Source organism: Carassius gibelio, chromosome A2 (assembly GCF_023724105.1).
Source record: "Carassius gibelio isolate Cgi1373 ecotype wild population from Czech Republic chromosome A2, carGib1.2-hapl.c, whole genome shotgun sequence".
Taxonomy (NCBI): domain Eukaryota; kingdom Metazoa; phylum Chordata; class Actinopteri; order Cypriniformes; family Cyprinidae; genus Carassius; species Carassius gibelio.
This window is the reverse complement of record NC_068372.1, coordinates 13856935-13876903: the sequence shown is the minus strand read 5'-3', so window position 1 is coordinate 13876903 and position 19969 is coordinate 13856935. Positions and strand designations below refer to the sequence as shown.

The 19969-nt window shown below is 38.8% G+C and overlaps 2 protein-coding genes and 1 long non-coding RNA gene across 4 annotated transcripts in view; 1 reads left to right on the top strand and 2 right to left on the bottom strand.

The window, feature by feature from the left end:
• LOC128027192 (retinal-specific phospholipid-transporting ATPase ABCA4) overlaps positions 1-12347 on the top strand; it is a 43724-nt gene extending 31377 nt beyond the window's left edge. For both annotated transcript variants that reach the window (XM_052614545.1, XM_052614535.1), the window contains 14 exons: positions 2748-2925; positions 4371-4486; positions 4576-4723; positions 4898-5021; positions 6117-6246; positions 6380-6500; positions 6634-6696; positions 6808-6914; positions 6984-7125; positions 9040-9174; positions 9256-9359; positions 10206-10298; positions 10481-10730; positions 10928-12347. In XM_052614545.1, the coding sequence (XP_052470505.1) occupies positions 2748-2925; positions 4371-4486; positions 4576-4723; positions 4898-5021; positions 6117-6246; positions 6380-6500; positions 6634-6696; positions 6808-6914; positions 6984-7125; positions 9040-9174; positions 9256-9359; positions 10206-10298; positions 10481-10730; positions 10928-11047 (1831 nt within the window). In that variant the 3' untranslated portion in view covers positions 11048-12347. The remainder of the gene's footprint in view (positions 1-2747; positions 2926-4370; positions 4487-4575; positions 4724-4897; positions 5022-6116; positions 6247-6379; positions 6501-6633; positions 6697-6807; positions 6915-6983; positions 7126-9039; positions 9175-9255; positions 9360-10205; positions 10299-10480; positions 10731-10927) is intronic.
• LOC128027209 (uncharacterized) lies at positions 7012-8592 on the bottom strand. The gene is made up of 3 exons (XR_008186652.1): positions 8348-8592; positions 7233-7369; positions 7012-7156 (listed from the first exon to the last, which is right to left on the bottom strand). It is a non-coding gene; the product is annotated as an uncharacterized LOC128027209 (long non-coding RNA).
• Positions 12348-12349: 2 nt separating the features above from the next.
• tecrl2b (trans-2,3-enoyl-CoA reductase-like 2b) lies at positions 12350-19614 on the bottom strand. The gene is made up of 12 exons (XM_052614558.1): positions 19338-19614; positions 18839-18890; positions 18679-18723; positions 18104-18207; positions 17894-18009; positions 16111-16216; positions 15596-15668; positions 15482-15525; positions 14023-14080; positions 13661-13749; positions 13422-13467; positions 12350-12892 (listed from the first exon to the last, which is right to left on the bottom strand). The coding sequence occupies exons 1-12, from the start codon at positions 19500-19502 to the stop codon at positions 12765-12767; spliced, it is 1026 nt and encodes a 341-aa protein (XP_052470518.1). The 5' UTR covers positions 19503-19614; the 3' UTR covers positions 12350-12764.
• Between the last annotated feature and the right edge of the window lie 355 nt (positions 19615-19969).

Sequence of the window (19969 nt, the reverse complement as noted above, 5' to 3'; positions counted from 1 at the left end):
AAGTGGTAGGCGTTACGGAGGTCTAGCTTGGTAAAGACCTTGGCTCCCTGTAACAACTCAAAGGCTGATGACATCAAAGGCAGAGGATACCGGTTTTTTACAGTGATGTCATTGAGGCCACGGTAGTCAATGCAGGGTCGCAGGGAGCCATCCTTCTTAACAAAGAAGAACCCAGCCCCAGCAGGTGAGGAAGAGGGCCGGATGAGGCCGGCATTTAAGGAGTCCTGAATATACTTGTCCATGGCCTCTCTCTCAGGACTAGACAGGGAATACAAACGACCCTTGGGCGGAGAAGTGCCTGGGAGGAGGTTGATGGCACAGTCATACAGCAGATGAGGAGGCAGGGATGTGGCCCGGGACTTGCTGAAGACCTGACAAAGATCACGGTACCCCTCCGGGACCCCGGCAAGATCACCCTCCTCAACCTGAAAAACAGGAGACACAGAGCCAGGAGACAAAGCAGAACCAAGACAAGACGCAAGACATGACTGACTCCAAGAGAACACAGAATTGCCGGACCAATCCACATGAGGGTTGTGCTGCACCAGCCACGGGTGCCCAAGGACAACAGGAGCACCCGGGGAATCTAGGAGGTACAACTCAATTACCTCACAGTGATTGCCGGACACAGTCAAACTTACAGGGGTAGTGGAATGGGTGATGGAAGAGATGAGGAGACCATTTAGGGAGCGAACAGAAATAGGAGAAGGAAGAGGAATAGTAGGAATAACCCACCGTGCTGCAACAGAGGCATCCAGGAAGTTGCCCTCAGCACCAGAGTCAACAAGTGCAGAACAGGAATGAAAGGAGTCCTTGTGCTGAATCGAGACCTTTAACATGGTACGAGAGATGGGGGAGTCGACATGAGGAGTAGCACCCACCAGGATCCCCCGGACTACTGATGGGCTCTGGCTTTTAACGGGCACTGGATAGCTCGATGGCCCGGCTTCCCGCAGTACAGACACAGGCCCCGAGTCAGGCGATCCTGCTTCTCTTTAGGGGTGAGGTGAAGACGCCCCACTTGCATAGGCTCAGGGTCTGTTGACGGTGACAAGGAGGTGGAAGCACTACTAGGAACGCCCTCCACCAGCATCCAGGGGGACTGAGCACCACGCCGCTGATGTCTACGCTGAAGACGCCCCTCCACACGGAGGGCCAGATCCACAAGGATGTCAAGACTCTGCGGTAGATCTTGAGTGGCGATCTCATCCTGGATGTCATCATCCAAACCTTCCCGAAACCTTGCACGCAACGCTGCCTCATTCCAGTCACAGGAGGCTGCCAGAGTTCTGAACTGGATGGAGTAATCGGTGACTGATTGCCTGCCCTGGCTCAACCGCGCTAACTGGGCAGCTGCCTCATCGCCCTGAGCAGAGCGGTCAAACAGTTTGATCATCTCTGCCCTGAAGTCCTGGAAAGTGGCACAGAATGGAGCACGGGCATCCCACACAGCTGTTGCCCAGTCCCGGGCCTTTCCTTTCAAGAGGGTGATCACGAATGCGACTTGGGACTCCTCAGTAACATAGCGCCGAGGCTGGAGGGCGAAGACCAGAGAACATTGGGACAGAAAGGCACGGCAGGAGTTAGGGTCCCCATCATATGGCGGTGGACAATTGGCATGGGGTTCAGGCTCAGAACGAGTAGCCGATCTGCTGGCCAAGGCTTCAAGCTGGAGCCTCTGAATCTGGAGATTGAGGTCCGCTACCTGGGCTGTGAGGCCCTCAACCTCCCTAGAGGTGGTGGTCAACTGGCTGGAATGCTGTCCCAGAAGAATGCCTTGTTGACTGACTGCGACTCTTACTTGGTCTGCACCTGCTGAATCCATCGTGGTCAGACCGTTCTGTCAGGGATACGCGGGACTCAGATGCAGGTAACAGAGTTTATTAGCCCACACTGGGCAAACAGGAAAAAACAGAAGAATGGCTACTCCTCAGAGTAGAGCAAAAGAAACCTCTCAGCGGGGACCAGTCCAAGCGTCTTCTGTGACGCAACGTCAGGTCCACCAGAGCGTCGTTGGGGGACGCAGCGTCAAGTCACACCCAAAATCCCTGAAGGAAAGGACAGAGTGCAGAGAGGATCTGGGGGTCAGGTCTCAGAAGATCCAAAAGAGAGGTGAGGCAGGGACCGGAGGCAGAACCAGTCTAGACTGACAAGAGCAGTACCCGGGGAAAGAACACAAATCCAAAAACACGACAAGGCAGGACTAGGCAGGCAGGTTGAAACAATCACACTCGAAGCACAAAACAATCACAACGGTCTGACAAAAGACAGAGCACGAGAGGAACTAAAATAGAGGAGAGCTAATGAGGAAGGAGTGGCTACAGGTGTGACGGAACACAGGGAATTAAGGGTAACGAGTGGGAGGGGGAAGAAACACTGACAGCAGAACACATAAGCTGTCAAAACAAAACCCATGTGTTCTGAGACTAGACACACAGACAACAAGACAAAAATATAGCAACACAGACCTAAGTCATGACAATATATATATATATATATATATATATATATATATATATATATATATATATATATATATATATGTATATGTATATATATATAATCAATTTTACTGACCGCAAACCTTTGTAGTCAGGAAATCTGATACACCTCTTTTCAAGTGTTTTCATGCATAAATATCAATACAGAACAACTCTATTTATAATGTTTTTTTTTTATTTTGTATATTTTTAAAAGGTATAAAGTCTTCTGTTGTGTAGTAAAATGCTGCATTTCCTTTTGGGCAGTCTCACCACATCAGTGGATGCAGTGGTGGCCATCTGCGTCATCTTTGCCATGTCCTTCATCCCTGCCAGCTTCGTCCTCTACCTCATTCAGGAGCGTGTCACCAAGGCCAAACATCTGCAGTTTGTTAGTGGAGTCAGCCCTCTGGTTTACTGGGTTGCTAACTTTTTCTGGGACATGGTGAGATTCATCAGCATTGTGTGTTAAAGGGTTAGTTCACCGAAAATTAAAATGATGTCATTAAAAACTCACCCTCATGTCGTTCCAAACCTGTAAGACCTCCGTTCATCTTCGGGACACAGTTTAAGATATTTTAGATTTAGTCCGAGAGCTCTCAGTCCTTCAATTGAAGCTGTGTGTACGGTATACTGACGATGTCCAGAAAGGTAAGAAAAACATAATCAAAGTAGTCCATGTGACATCAGAGGGTCAGTTAGAATTTTTTGAAGCATCGAAAAATACATTTTGGTCCAAAAATAGCAAAAACTACGACTTTATTCTGAATTGTGTTCTCTTCCGTGTCTGTTGTGAGACAGTTCAAAACACAACAGTCTAGTGATATCCGGTTCGCGAACTAATCATTCGATGTAACTTCAGTTCACCAAATCGAACTGAATCGTTTAAAACGGTTCACTGGCTGAACTGCTGTGAAAAGAGAACTGAAGATGAACACCGAGCAGAGCCAGATAATGAACAAAATATTGACTTGTTCTCGAGTCAAGAACCGTTTCTGTTGGTTTTCAGATCACCAGTAGTTCTTTCGGACAGTTCAATTCAATAAACCGGCTGAAGAAAACGGTTCACCGGTTCTTTTGCGCTCGACCTAATGAATGACTTCATTGACTGCCCTTGATTCAAGCCTTTGGTTTACCCGTGCTCATAACATTAGCACAGAATCATTTCAGAATCAATCACCAAAAGAATCAGTTCGGTTCAGACGCTCTGTGTGTCGTTCTGCTTCACGCTGAATCTCACATGCGCAGTATCATCAGCTCCTCGGTTCTCGAATCGTAAACGTCTGACAGAAACGGTTCTTGACTCGAGAATGAGTCCGTGTGTTGTTCGTTATCTGGCTCTGCTCGGTGTTCATCTTCAGTTCTCTCTTCACAGCAGTTCAGTCAGTGTACTGTTAGAGTAAATGAATTACTCCGGGATATTGGTTTGTTTGAACTCAGAGGGAGTGTCAGCCACATTAAAATAGTTAACAGCTTAAGTCATTTGTGGATTAATGATTATTGGAGACATGAACCATTTTAAACGATTCAGTTCGATTTGGTGAACTGGTTCAAGAAGATCTGGTTACATCAAATGATTCGTTCGCCAACCAGATATCACTACATTGCAGAGTTTTGAACTCTCTCACAACAGACATGGAAGTTTCAATGGAGGGACTGAGAGCTCTCGGACTAAATCTAAAATATCTTAAACTGTGTCCTGAAGATGAACAGAGGTCTTACGGGTTTGGAACGACATGAGGGTGAGTTATCAATGACATAATTTTTATTTTTTGGTGAACTAACCCTTTAGATGGACCGTTCTGTCAAATATCAGTTGTTTGTTTAGTCATTGCAATATGTTTTTGGATTAAGGGCTTGATTGCTCACATCCCTTTCATTTGTTGCCAGATAAACTACTCTGCCAGCACTGCAATGGTTGTGGGAATTTTCGTGGCTTTTGATAAGAAATGCTACACATCACCGACCAATCTGCCGGCGCTGGTCGCTTTGCTCTGCCTCTATGGGTCAGTCAGTGGCTTATGTAGGTTCAGACTCATTTGAAGGAAATCAGCTAAGTACAACAATGACTTTTCTTTAATGCTTCTCTATGCAGGTGGTCAGTGACACCCATGATGTACCCCATGTCCTACATCTTCAATGTCCCCAGCACGGCGTATGTGTCCCTCTCCTGCATCAACCTTTTCATTGGTATCAACAGCAGTGCCATCACCTTCATCTTAGAGCTCTTTGAGAACAACAGGGTATTTATTTATTTGTCAGTTTTCAATCTAATTTAGCACTTTTTAGTCTCAGTAATACTACAAAGTTACACAGAAAAAATACTTTGAGTAAAAATCCGTTTACATATAAAATAACAATTTTATGGTTACTTATTTTCTAATAATTGCTTATGTTTTTCTTCACAAATGTTTCAGTCTCTGCTAATGTTTAATGAGGTGTTGAAGAAGGTGTTACTGGTCTTCCCTCACTTCTGTCTCGGCCGAGGTCTCATTGATATGGCCATGAACCAGGCTGTGACTGACGTCTATGCCAGATTTGGTAAATTTATCTATTAGCAATACATAATAAAGATACATCAGTTGTTGTCATGCCCATTCAAACTGACATTATGTACCCCCCCCCCCCCCCCCCCCCCCCCAGATTTTTGAAAGTGGATTTGAAATGCAATTTCTAAAAAAAATAATCCAGTGCATCATTAAAAATTAAGCATGTAGGCAAAAAAAAAAGCATGTCTAAAATTCTGTGGCAGAAAACATACAATTGCGTCTACTTACCTAAAAATGTATATCATCTCAAATCATTCTCACTAAGGCTGCATTTATATATATATCATATATTTATGTATATTATATCATCAGTAATATAGTGAAGGATCGTTACAATTTGAGATAACTGTTTGAATATATTAAAAAATGTCATTCATTTCTGTCATTTTTTTAGCAGCCATTACTCCAGTCTTCAGTGTCACATGTTTCTTCAGAAATATTTTTTTTAGGATCATTTGAGGACTTGAAAGTTCAAAAGAGTAGCATTTATTTGAAACAGTAAAGGCTTTTGCAACCATTGTCACTTTTGATTGATTATATTTGTCCTTGCTGTAATATAAGTATGTATATATCTGGTAACACTTTACTTACAGCCTTAATTTATAATATATTATAAAGGTATTCATAATCTATGTTGCAGTGCATTATATATTTTCATAAATAATTGTAACCGAAGTTAAGATGCATTACAATATTTGTTGTTTGTGTTTGAAGTGTTTTTACTGCATTATATACTGTACTTTCTAAGGTGTAACAACAAATAGATAAGTATTGTAATTTATTATAACTGTGGTTACAATTATTCATGAGATCATACAATGCATTATAAAGTGCATTACGAGGCATATTTAATGAATTAAAACTACTTTTATAATACATATATAAAGGCTTTAACTAAAGTTTCACCAGAAATCTTATTGACCCCAAACTTTTAAAAAGTAGTTATATTAATAATAAACAAAGAAATGGCTAGCAATGCTAATATGGAGAACTATAGTAACAAATGAGGCAGAACTGCCAGTGGCAACTCCTCAAAAATACAATGGCATGATGCTACTGTCCTAAAACAGCTTGTGTTTGGACACAGGGGAGGAGTTTTCCATGGATCCATTCAGATGGAACTTTGTGGGGAAGAATCTTTTCTGTATGGCTGTGGAGGGCTTTGTCTATTTCATCTTTAATCTGCTCATCCAGTACAACTTTTTTCTTGATCACTGGTGAGGACAAAAATACATTATTCATATGCTCTTAGATTCAGCTCAGATTCATGTCATTTATATCCGGATTTTTACTTTACAGCTTAAAACAACATATGATGGTAACTATTCTTTTTGTCTATTATTTGTGCAGGGCCTCAGACTATGAGAAGAGTCCAGTTAAAGATGAAGATGATGATGTAGCTCAGGAGAGAGAGCGCATTTACAAAGGAGGAAACAAGAATGACATCCTTCTAATCCGAGACTTGTCAAAAGTAAGTGACCAGACCAAGTGACTAAAATATATAACACCCATTTTATATTTTGTAAGCTATGGCGGAGTTTGATTTGTAGCGTTGACATTTAATTATTGTTATTATCATGCCTAAGTGTGCGGTCTAATCTTAGACATACAGGCGCAGAAAACAACCGGCAGTTGACAGAATCTGCGTAGGAGTTCCAGCAGGCGAGGTATAAAAAAACAACAACTTTGTGTATCATTTGTAAGCCATACTGTTGCTCCTTCAATTGAAATGAATGACTGTACAGTAATGTGGCAATCAACTTCAATGTTTTCTGCAGTGCTTTGGGCTTCTTGGTGTAAACGGTGCAGGTAAAACCACAACCTTTAAAATGCTGACCGGAGACACAGATGTGACATCAGGGGAGGCGGCAGTAGCTGGATACAGGTAATATACTAACTATACAGAGCATTCACATTAATGCAAATTCTAAACATGAACTGTGCTTTTCTTTAGTGTTCTCACCGATATCCTGGATGTGCACCAGAATATGGGCTACTGTCCTCAGTTTGATGCCATAGATGAGCTTCTGACTGGGAGGGAGCACCTGTACCTGTACGCCCGTCTCCGTGGCATCCCTGAATCTGAGATTAGCAGAGTACGTCTCACAGCTGGAGCCCTCATTCACCCTTGCCAAGAAGTGTTCAGTCTGACTTAAAGAAATAGTTCGCTGTAAAATGAAATTTTGCTGAAAAATTTACTCACCTCAGGCTGTCTAAGATGCAGTTTGTTTATTCATTGGAACAGACTTTTTTTTTGCAGAGAAATTTTGCATTACATCACTTGCTCACCAATGGATCCTTTGCAATGAATAGGTGCCATCAGAATGAGAGTCCGAACAGCTGAAAAAAAAACATCACAATAGTCCACAAATAATCCTTGCATCTCTAAACTCAATGAAAAGTAGGGTGACGCCCTGTGCAAAGTTGACGTGCTCGGTCACGAATCGCAGTCACTCACACGCTCATAAAATTGTTAGATTTACCGGATAACAATAATAAATAAAAATAATAATAATAAAGCTATTACATAAGTAAATAAGAATGCTAAATTAATGTCTAGGTTTGTAGTTATTTATGAAGAGTTCAGATGCAAAAGACTCATTAATAGGCTTTTTAAATATTCTTCTAAAATGGTTATTTTCTCAGGCTTCAATGTTTATATTTTACTATAATGGGAAAGAAAATAAATGATGCATTGCCATTAAAGTGAAATTACGGATACTGAAATTACTACACATAGGAGCCTGATAAAAAATGCTCATTTTAGAAGAACATTTCTTATAGGATTTAGAGGCTTTTCATCTGTACCCTTTATATATATATAAATATATATATATATATATATATATATATATATATATATATATATTTTTTTTTTTTTTTTTTTTTTTTTTTTTAAGTTACTTTATTTAGCTTTTTATTTCTTTATCATTTAGACAGGACAGTGGAGAGATGACAGGAATGTACTGGGTAGAAAGAGGGGAGCGGGACTAACATAGGACCTCAAGACGGGAATCAAACTTGGGTCACGTGAGCGCAGTTGCACTGTGTATGCCGGCGCACTAACCACAAGGCTATCGGCACTAACCATTGCCACTAACTGTGATGCTTATACGTATGTCCAATAGACAAAAACGCAAACATCTCTTGTCACACTAATTTATGATTTACATGAATCATGATTGCATATTTTCAATATGCAAACGGCAAAATTTCATAAAAAGTTGAGCAGTTTGTACAGTATCACTAGATAGTCTGTTATTGCCAAACGCTGAACATTTCTATCGTAAAACAGGTTTCTAATACAGTACTACTTACATCTTTCCATGAACTCTTGTTGCATTGTGACAGTGACAGTAAGACCCGCCCTTTTGATTTGATTGGCCATCTCGATCATTTTGACATTGACAAGCGCTGTTGGACCACTGAGGCAGACCAGCCTAAAAGTTTACATTTTAAAACTTTTTTTTGACATCCTTACACTTTCATACCTTGATGATCATGTTTAAAATAACCAAGTTGCATAAGACTTGCACATGTTTTACAGTATTCTACAGATTGCACTCATACTGGCCTCGCTTGCAGCTGACAGTTTTCCCTGTTTATTCACTGTGATAAGCACACAGTTGGTTCATGGCCTTAGCGTGGCCACTGGAATTATTGCACAAACTCATTCCAGTTCTTTCTGAGGCATGTTGCATAAAAGGATCCTTGACCTTCCTTGAAGCATAAGCATGCTCAAGACATATCAACATATTAGGTTAAAACTTTAGCATATTATATTAAGAGCATAAAATCCTAAAAAAGCTATTACCACTTTTTAAAGAAAACGTTTCACTCTCCAATAAAAACTTCCACCACACACACGACACACACGAATGTACACAGCCTTTCCACACTTTTTTTTTTTTTTTACACAAGCAACTACAGCATGTTCGGTTCGGTTGCTGATATTTTGTTAACTGATGTGCATTCTGTTACAATCATGTATGATTGTGTGTTTTCTCTAGGTGGCGGAGTGGGGCATTCAGAAGCTGGGTCTGTCTGAATATGCAGGAAACTGTGCTGGGACCTACAGCGGGGGCAACAAGAGGAAACTGTCTACTGCTATTGCTATGATTGGCTGTCCTCCTCTAGTGCTCCTGGTATGTTTTTCCTAAGCGTTCTAAGTGTCATTGTGCGAAACAAAAAACATTGGAATAATTTAACCCTGTAAATGGATGCAGGATGAGCCCACCACAGGAATGGACCCACACTCCCGTCGCTTCCTGTGGACCGCCATTCTGAGTATCATCCGTGATGGGAGGGCAGTCGTTTTGACATCTCACAGGCAAGGATTTAAAGTTAATGCAGAGGTTCCCAAAGACGGTTCATGAATAACTGGGTGTTTGTGGGGGAACTGCTGGGAGTTTGTGAGTTATAAGCTAATGATGAATTAAATCAAATGTAACATTAATATCCACAAATGGGGCTGCACAATTAATCAAAATGAAACTGAATAGTGATATATCTTATTAAATCACAATTTTAAAATAACAGGTTGTCATTTAAAAATTAAAGAAGCATATAGTCATGTGGGGTGTGTTTTAGAGTGTAGCGACTCAGTGTATTTGCACATGCTTCTAATACAGTGTTTTTAAAGAGGCTCAGTTCAAATAAATGTAAATCAGTAGCAATATGAGACGTAAAAAAAGTCTTATCACAGTTCAAATTCACAATCACTGAATAATCGCATCATATCGCAGTTGTGAAATTAAAATTCTAAATTAAACACTTAATAAAAAATATTTTTTTATTTGTATAAATGCAAGTCATGTGACCATAAACCTACACTAGAGCACTGTGAACATCATACAAATGTGTTGTTAAATCAAGTAAAATATTTTACTTCTAAGTCTGAGGTTAGTCCCTTGTGTGAATGCAATGACAATTATAGTTTTTTTAGTGACTTAAATGTCTCAAGTATTTTCTTAAGTAATTATTTATTGTAAATTATTATTATTATTTATAATTATTATTATCATTTATATACTTTTTTTCCCCAAACATTTATATATATATTTTTTATTTGAATCTATTACTCATTAATTTTAAATGAAAATTAAAGTGATGTATTAATTATTATTATTATTATTATTATTATTATTATTTTTATTTTATTTTTTTGCATTTACAGTATGGAAGAGTGTGAAGCTCTTTGTACTCGCTTGGCCATCATGGTCAATGGGACGTTTAAGTGTCTGGGCACAATCCAGCATCTAAAATATAAGTGAGTATGTTTGGAAAGCACATGTATTCTTTTTATTTTTGGATATTGAAGTATTCATTTCAAGGATGCCGTTTCCATATTACCACTCTTCCTGCCTTAAATTCTCAACTTTAATCCATTAAATGGCCAAAAACAAGCTTGATTTGACATGTATGACACACATTGATTGTGCTTGCGGACAGGTTTGGAGGTGGCTATGTTGTCACCATGAAGATCAAAGCTGAAAAAGCAGGCATACCTCCTGATCTGGTCCCGGCCGAGTCCTTCATGGAAAGCAGCTTCCCAGGATGTATACAACGAGAGAAACACTACAACACTTTACAATATGAAATTGTCGCCTCCTCACTGGCACGAGTCTTCCAGCTGGTGTTGACCAACAAAGAGAGACTGAACATTGAGGACTATTCGGTGTCTCAGACCACGTTAGACCAGGTAACTTCACCATCACGTCATTAGCAGGTGTGATGTGATAAAGCTTCAAGTAACATATCTCATTGACATGCTGCGGCTTAGGGACCTTCCATTAGAAATGAATTATTGGTTGAAATTCCCATGCTGTGATTGAATTCTATTTGCTCAGCAGATGTGATTGATGAGACTAACAGCTCATCTCTTTTGCTGTCTTACAGGTGTTTGTGAGTTTTGCCAAGCAGCAGTCAGGAGACGATGATACTCAGCTCAGAGCATCAGCGCTGAGACGAGAGAAAAAGATCTCACCGCTACAAAGAGATGTGGCGAAAAACAATTAAAACACTCATACGCTTCAAAAGGACTCATGGCTGACAGTTCATTAAACCTTTTGTTTTATAGAGTTCCTAAAGCCTTTTCTATATTTATACAAAAAAAACCTGCTGCATCTATTTTAGGTTTTAAAAATGTCATACATATGTTTCATTAATATATATATATATATAAGATTAACATCTGACCTCAGTCTATAGCATTTCAGTCTAAGGTCAATCTTCACCCACTGAAAGAAAAACCTCCACACATCAAAGGGATGATGCACCAAAAAAAGCACATTTTCAAGATTTACTCACCCTTGTGTCGTTCCAAACCTATGACAAGATAGTGGGAAAAATGTTAGTAATCAAACAGTTTTAGTTCCCATTGACTTACATTATTGGAACAAAAAATTAAATAGAAATCAAATGGAACCAAAACAGTTTAGTTATCAACGTTCTTCAAAATATATTTTGTGTTTAGCAGAAAAAAAAGTAATGAATGTTTGGAAAGACGTGAGGGTGAGTAAAAGATTTTTGTATGAATTATCACTTTAATTCTGGTGAATTGATGCAGCTCAGTTAAAGTATTTGTATAAAACTCGTAAGAAATATTCAGTTTCCAGACTAAAAAAACTTGCAAAACTTGCAATTTGAAATGTGTTTATAATGTTTACACATATGTTAATATTAGTGTTTTCCTTTCTTGCAATTGCAGTTTTTCGAGGCTGTACAAATCCTTAAAATCCTGAACCAAAACACATCTGCACACAGTGAAATGTTTTATTCCAATATAACTCTGATAATACATTACTTTTGTAATGCTTAAACATCAACAGCATACTCTCAAATTAATTATAAATCTGTATTCTGAACCTGAAACTAATGCAAATTTGCAGCATCATTGCAGTATTCCATCAAAGTTTCTTTTTATTGCTACTATTTCTCAGGGTCAGCTGGCTGGCATTCACTTTTTATTATAAAGCTTGGCTTGCAGGTGTTATTTTTGCATAGAGTGATTACATAATGATATCATTTTGGAAAGAAGCTAACTTGACCATGCGAACCAGGCAAAAGTTGACCTCATGATGTAGACTTTGAAAACTGATTCTTTTGGGGGGAATGAAGTGGTTCAAATGTATTCGTTAGTGAATATTTTAAGCCAATAGTTTTAATATGCAATAATACAGCTTTCAATGACAAACGCTATTCTGTAAGTTTGTTGTCTTACCATGTCTTGAACATACTGACATTTGGAAAACTGACGATCACTTATTTCTGGGAAATAAAATCTTCAGCAACATTTTCTTTACGACACAAACACTCAGATTTGTTCTGCAAAATGTTTTAATGGAATACAAAAACGAGCAATCAACATCAACAAAATCACATTGTACACCATGTTTTCTGTTTGGTGGTTGAAGACCTCCAAAATCAGGGCTCAACTTACACTCTCTGATGTCAAGCAGATGTTATAAGTTTGCCAAAAAAAAAAAAAAAAAAAAAAAAACTTTTTTGCAAGACATTTCTGTTAGTACATCTTCCTCAATTTTGCAGTTCAACGTCAATCTATTTTCAGTAAGCCTCTCTTAATAGTAATTACCATTTCACACTTATCTGTGTCTGAATAAATCAAGATGTCTGACAGAGAAAAAAATAGACTTATTTTGCTGCTTATAATATTTTGTTTGGTGACGCTTCCAATGAGAAAAGTGCATGTAGGTTCATCCTCCATCCAATCGATCTAGAAGAAGAGTGGAATGATGGCTGTTCTCAGGTCAGGATAGTCTTTGAATTGCTCAGTGTAGGTTTTATGCTTTGCCCGAGCCCATATAGTCATCTGAATAAGGCCCAAAAATGCGAAAACTCCCACTGCAAAGATACAAAAGATTCATGGTTTCTATTAGCTAGGTGCAGCAAAATATATAATCAATTAAATATTATAGTCAGAGAGCACAGGTGGGAAATATTTTGCTTTTCTTCTAACTTAATGCAGAAAATTAAATATAGGTAATTCATTTTGAATCAATGTTTATTTTTGTTTAATTTCCAGGTTTAGTTTTTGAATCCGAGATCCCTTTACCCTTAACCTTCCGATGTCGCAATTCTCTTTTGGTTGGGGAGGAAGGGGTAGGGGGAAGAGCCAGATAGCCTTTTAAGTGAAGATTTTTCAGGACCACACTTGATGAGAATTATTTCAGCATACAGCGGCAACATGGCTGCCCGAGTGACATATATTTGGCATTAATAAGGAATTCAAGGAATTTAAACATCATTTATTATGTTTTATGTTATATCTTGTGTTCACGTTTAAGGTTCTTTAAAGAAATGTTTGCGATTTTGAGAGAGATGCAGCCTTGGACTCTTTATTGTAGTGTGTTGATGGTATGTGATGAAATACCTGGAACACATTGTGTCATTACTGTGAAGCTGATCCATGATCCCACCTGGAAATAAATGCAAATTTTTCGATTTTACTTCACTACACATACCACAGACAATATTCCTCTAGATCTCCGGAATCATCCAGAAACATTTCACATGTTTGCTGTAGGTTTCACATGCTGCTCCAGACATTCCAAATGTCCCATTTACTGCTTTTTTTGACATGAAGCAGGTTATTCTGTGAACTTGACAAACCTCGTATGTGTAGTTTGGGCAGGACACGAAGAAAAAGAGCCAAGTGAATGGATTATTTGTGGGGTAAGGAATCTCTTTAGGCCTGGATCCTGTCGATGTGGGAGAAAAGCATAAGGTTATGCAGTAATGGAAATAACTATAGCTAAGAAACTGAAGAGTTAAGGATTCTGTCAGGAGAATGCATAGTCTCTGTAGAAGGTATTAATGTAACAGATCATTTTTTCTGCGCATACCCACACAGTCCTTTATGAAAGGAACAAAGAAATAGTAATTAATCACAGTCACTGGGTTTTCATTGTCTGGCTTGACTGGTCAAGTTTATGCTCTAACAACTAGAGAGAGGAATCTTTATTAGGACTCACCATTACAACTGATTCGATTCAAAATCAGATGAACTGAGAAATTTCCAAACTCACAGACCTGAATAAAACAAACAAAGACATGATGAAGAAAAACAGTTAGGTAAAAATAAAGCTTCACTGTGTAACGTGGTCCTCTAGTAGTTAACAGCTAAAATAACGTGGAAGAACTTTATTGTTCGATGTACCATTACATATGGCTATACAACATCTTGTCAGAGTAAATGGCCACATAAATATTTCTGTGAAATCTCTCCCTACGTCATTAAAGGGGTCATATGATGCAATTTCAAATGTTCCTTTCTCTTTGGAGTGTTACAAGCTGTTTGTGCAGTGATAAGATCACCAAAATTGCAAAGACTAAAATCTCAATCCCAAAGAATTCTATTCTTTATAAAAGTTTAGACTTGTACTTTAGACACCCCCACATGTCCACCTCACGATGTGGGGAGATTTGCATAACACAGCTCAAATGTTCATGCAAAGAAAGAAGGTGTAACTTTTGTTCTCGCTTAAGTATTGTTGTTGCTGTTGCCGCCATTTTGTGGAGACGCTGAGTGTTTCATTGTGAAAGCAACTAGAAATCCGTGGTTAACTTGTATTTGCAACACTGTTCCAAAACAGTTCAACACCAATATTCAGATGTGTGCAGAACATTTTATGTAGGACTGTTTCCTAAACCTGGAAAAGTAGCCTACCATGCCTTCTACACACAAAAGCGGTTTCTATAAAGTGGGGCAGTTTCAGCTTTGCAAGGAGAGTCTAGCATTTCTGACTCACAGTCTGTTTTTTTATATTTAAAGAATTTGCCACTAATAATTTAAATAAAAGTTTTGAGCAGTGTAGAGTGGCGCTTGTCTGTCTTTCCTCTGATCACAGATGGAGACATGGTTTTATGCTTACGTTGTGCGATACGCAATGCAATGTGTAAAAAAAAAATTATGTCCACACTGGATGCAACAAATGCAATTTCTTTTTCTCATCTTGCCAGGACATGGCAACACAGTATATTAAGGGGCATAACATTTCCGTCACACGCTTGAGGCATTCAGCCAATCACAACGCAATGGATAGCTGGTCAATCAGCGTACACCTCGCTTTACAAAATATTGAGCTTCGTAAAAAAGAAAGGCAGAGCATAGAGGAGCAACAATGATGAACAGTGTGTTTTTAACCTTAAACCACAAAAACACATTAGATTACACAAAATACACAACATGATGTTTCTTTTAGCAACATCATATGACCTCTTTAAAATCATCATATGTTAATTAAATTTGAGTAAATGCATGGTTTGGAAGATGGAGCTCTCTCAATAATATATACATACATATATACATATATTTAAATCAATGTAACTTTAATGTAGCTTAAATATTAAATATTATATAATGGATGTAGCTTGAATATTTAAAACACAATAATAAATACTGGATATTTATAAACATTTTGACACACATACCAGAAACATTACCAGTGCAGAGTAGATCTGAAGTCTCCCATAAGCTAGAGAAACAACCAGAAGTTAATATGAGGCTCACGATCGAATGTAATGTGTGACATAACGAGCACTTACTTGGTGGGGTGTAGAGTGGATGGTTTATGTAATATGCCTGCCATGCTGCAAATCCCCAGTAATAGAGACAGAGCTACAGAATCACGGTTTAAATTCATGTAAGGATCGTGTCTAATATAACACACAGTAACTGCTCAAAGAATCATTCCTTAAATTTATTATAAATGCAAACCTTAACTGTATACTTCAGTTATGTTTACCTTCATTTAACCTCGCTCATTTGCATGATTAGCATTCGCATGAGCAGGGAATATTTTGAATGACTCTTCCATATGGTCACACCATATGTATTCTGAGTGTGTTGAAAGATACTGTAGAGGGGCATCATTTAAACCAGCAAGAGGACTCTTAATGGAAAGCAGCCAAATATTCGCCCCGAAGCTCCTCAACGCTTCACTGACACCACTGAACTAATGCCAATGTCATAAGCACTTCAGACACATTAGCTAATGTGCCAAAGACAGTAAATACTGTGACAATTTCGTATGAAATAAAAAAAACAGACATACACATACCATCATGATGGTGCGTAAAGGTAATGTTCCGTCAGAAAAGCGATGGATAAAAATAGTTTCCACAAGCCTCTTAATGTAATGAAGAGAGTGGCACCAGCAAGCCAGCCTGAATCAGCAGGGCCAAATATAAATCACAAACGTTATGCTGAAAAAATTAGCTGTACTTTTTCAAACTTCAAAAAAAAATAAAATGTGATTCATGCGCTAACATCTAAAGTCAGAAATACTATTTAACTGAACCAATCGAAATAGATTAGGTTACACTAGCAGTTCTCAACTCTGGCACTCGAGGTCCACTTTCCTGCAGAGTTTGGCTCCAACCCTAATTAAACACACCTGAAGGTCTTCAGGAGCAGGCGGCAAGGAAGTCGACCAGAAGTTAAAGTCAGCCGCGTCCCGCCATCTTGTAGCAGAACTTCACTTGCGTTAGCATCCCATTGACTCCCATTCATTTTGGCGTCACTTTGACAACGAATAACTTTACATCTGAGGTGTTTAAAGACTCCGTTTGTCCATTATTTATTGATAAAGATACACAACAATCTATAAAGGGCTCCATTACCTTCTATGTTACATTATGGCCCCGTAGAAACAGTTTTTGTAAAAATAGGCTAATGATTGCGTCATAACCACTCGACTCTCTGTCGCACAGTAGAGAAATGACCGTACAGACAGGAGGAGAAGCTCACAGGCAATTAACTTAATATGGCGTACTGGCGTTACATTTTAAAATACTATACAAAATAATTAATCAGAATACTTACTCCTGCTCACTCACACCAAAGAACTCCCCGCTCAAGCTCGCCGTCTCTGCAAGATTAACGATGACAGTTTGCACGCACAGCTACTAGAAGATTTACATCTGTCAGACAGGTTGCTGACGTCATCAAGCCTAGTTTGAGGCCCCGTCCACACGGAGACATGTTTCTGTGAATACGCACACATTTTTTATTGGATAGGCATTTCGTCCACACGGATCCGGCGTTTTCGTAAGGTGAAACCGCTATTTTTTAAAACCGGGTCCCAGAGTGGATAAATTTGAAAACACCGTCTTTGCGTTTTAGTTTGGATGGCTAATCCTTATATTTTCTGAAACGATGACGTCATCAGCCCACATCTCCCCCTAGTCAGACACCTATACATCACGTAACAGCAACAAAAACATGTACAAACACTGAACGATTGTCTTTTTATTAACTAACATTAACACTGATTAATAAATGTATTGTTCCATGTTCGTTTGTGTAACACGCGCAAGGTTTATGAGCATAGTCCAAGTCTTCTTCTCTGTTTTTAGTGTTTCTCTGTGGCAGAATTACAGCGCCACATACTGGTCTGGCATGTATACTACATCATTATGCGGTTTCGTGTGGACGCGGATATTTCTTGAGACGAGGAAAAAAAAGATCAGATTGGGGTAAGCTCCATCTCCGTGCGGATGGGGCCTGAGTCTGCGCGTCAGAAACGGAAGTGCTAAAAAACGCTAAAAATGGGCTAGACTTGTCTCAGTTGAGTTCCAATGGGGTCGCTGTGTCCATTTCTTTTACTGTCTATGTTCAGGAGTTACTGGCAGGGGAGTTTGATTAAGGTTGGAGCTAAACTCAGGAAAGTGGACCTCGAGTGCCAGAGTTGAGAACCACTGGGTTACACCAACAAAGCTGAATTCAACAGTTAGATCAGGCATTTAAGAAATAGAAAGGATTTGTGATAATGTGTTAACGATTATGTCTATCAGCACATCAAGTTCAGCTCATCTGAATAAGGGTTTTCACTCGGAACTCACTTGACAACTTTAAATGGACTTCGGGTGTAGTCATACTCGAAACCGTAGATGTATGGAAGCCGATAGTAGAACAGCAGGTAAATGAAAAGAGGCCCAAGACACTCGGCCAGAAATACCTACGATCAGCCCCAAACAAAACCACCATTATTGTCATACACATTATACGAGCTGCTATAGTCTTAATGAGCGTGTATCAGATGCTTTCTTTACCATTGTCCAGCCTAACTGTGGGCCGAGGTCCTGGAAGAACATTGTTGCGGTCGTGCCAACCGGCAGATCCTCCAGCACATCGTCATCACTGAGGGCCTTTCCCTCTGAGAATCAATCAGCTCAGTCATAATACGAAGGAATGTCAAAATAAATGCGTGTCAATTAAGAGATTTGTATAAAAATGTCAACTTTTCTTGTTTATATATTGTTAACGAACTGAAGTTTTCTCTCTCCTGCATTCTCCATTGTGACATGAAGCCTGATATTCTATCAGGAGAAGTGCAGACGTGCACAAATGCGTCGCAGCTGTTGCAGATCTAAGATTGGAAAAGCATCTGGCTACTGTACTAATTGTTTTTTTTTTTTTTTTTTTTTTTTGGTGAACAGTGTGGAACAAACATTTTAGATATTGCAGTAGAATACACAGGATGTCCAACAGAACAAAATAAAATGATTTAAAAAAAAAATAATAATAAAAAAATATATAATAATAATAATAATAATAATAATAATAATAATAATAATACGGTAAAAGTGTAAAAAATAAAATAAAATAGATGAATGGGAAATTTTACCTGGATGCAGCTTCAGTGCCTGTCTTGATGGATAAAACTTGGGGTCTGCAGGGATTTCAAGAATTGTGATATTTAAAACAATTTGGTCATATTACATCAAGTATGTAAGCTGCACAGTTTGAGAAAGCATATACGATTGTGTAAGAACAAAAGCACTTACAAATTTTGTGCAGCAAGCTCTTGATCTCTGCGATGGTGGCGTTGGGCTCCACCTGAGAAAGTTCAAGAATTGTTTTTTTCTCAGCTGTAACTCCCACACACGAGGCCTTTGTTTACTCAAATATGATTTCTGACCCAGCGCCAAAACAAAAGCTAAAACAAAAACCATTTTTTTTATTATTATTATTATTTTTTTTTTGTAAATTGAAATAAAACTGAAATACAAAGGGTATATTAATATAAACATATACATCTAAAATCTATTATTTTGGTTAGTTGTCAAAACAACATTTTTAATTTCCACTTAAAGTACTAAAATGACAAACTGAAATCCAAATTAATTAAAAGTTAATAGAAATATCGTTTAAAAAGTAACACTATTAAAAATCGCCAAATACATAAACATAAAAATAAAATTAGAAAATAGCAAATAATTCAAAAATGTTAATAAATACCATAACAGTACATTAACAATACTGAAATAACACGGCTAAATGCACCTTATCCAGGTAGCAGAGTTGTGCCTTGTTCTTGAGGTCCAGGATCTCCACCTCAAAAAAGACATAATTCTTATTAACGGAGGTCCCAGCTTTCAGGCCGTGGTCACATCTGGCCTTTATGAATTGGGCTACGGTGAAGAGACTCTTTAAATCCACACAGTGCATGATGCCTGCTGAGGGCTGTAGGTGAGCCCTGGTTTTGGTGGTTGGTGTACAGATGCGATCAGACCCTTAGAGCCACATGGTAAGAGATGGAATGCTTATGATGACCTCACAGCCATATCGAGTTGAGGATCGCAGCCAGAGTATCTTGTTGACAAAGTTAAATAGTTTTGCTCAGGTCACCACAATTTGAGGGTTCAAACACTGTCAAGCTTGCATGACGTTTCATTTCCAGAAAACGGGGCCTGTTATATGAGTGTCTGTGATCTGTGTCTGCAGAAATATGTTTGCCATGTAGTCAACATACAGTGCAGGCTCATGCACACGGACGCACACCCGTGAAGAGACGTGAGGGGCATGTCTTGGATTTGAGCTGCAGGCTGGTCTATATTTGTCTCTGAGAGGCAATTTATCAGCCCCGCTGTACCCTGCCTCACAGACCTCTGAACCCCAATAACACTGTCAACTAT

What these genes read in the sequence shown, in the direction of transcription:
- tecrl2b (XM_052614558.1), bottom strand. Translation starts at nt 19,502, where the DNA reads ATGCACTGTGTGGATTTAAAGAGTCTCTTCACCGTAGCCCAATTCATA. An exon ending in GAGCTTGCTGCACAAAATTT is followed by an intron (nt 18,724 to 18,838) that starts GTAAGTGCTTTT and finishes AAATCCCTGCAG; the next exon opens with ACCCCAAGTTTTATCCATCA. An exon ending in CTGCACTGGTAATGTTTCTG is followed by an intron (nt 14,081 to 15,481) that starts GTATGTGTGTCA and finishes TGTTTTATTCAG; the next exon opens with GTCTGTGAGTTTGGAAATTT.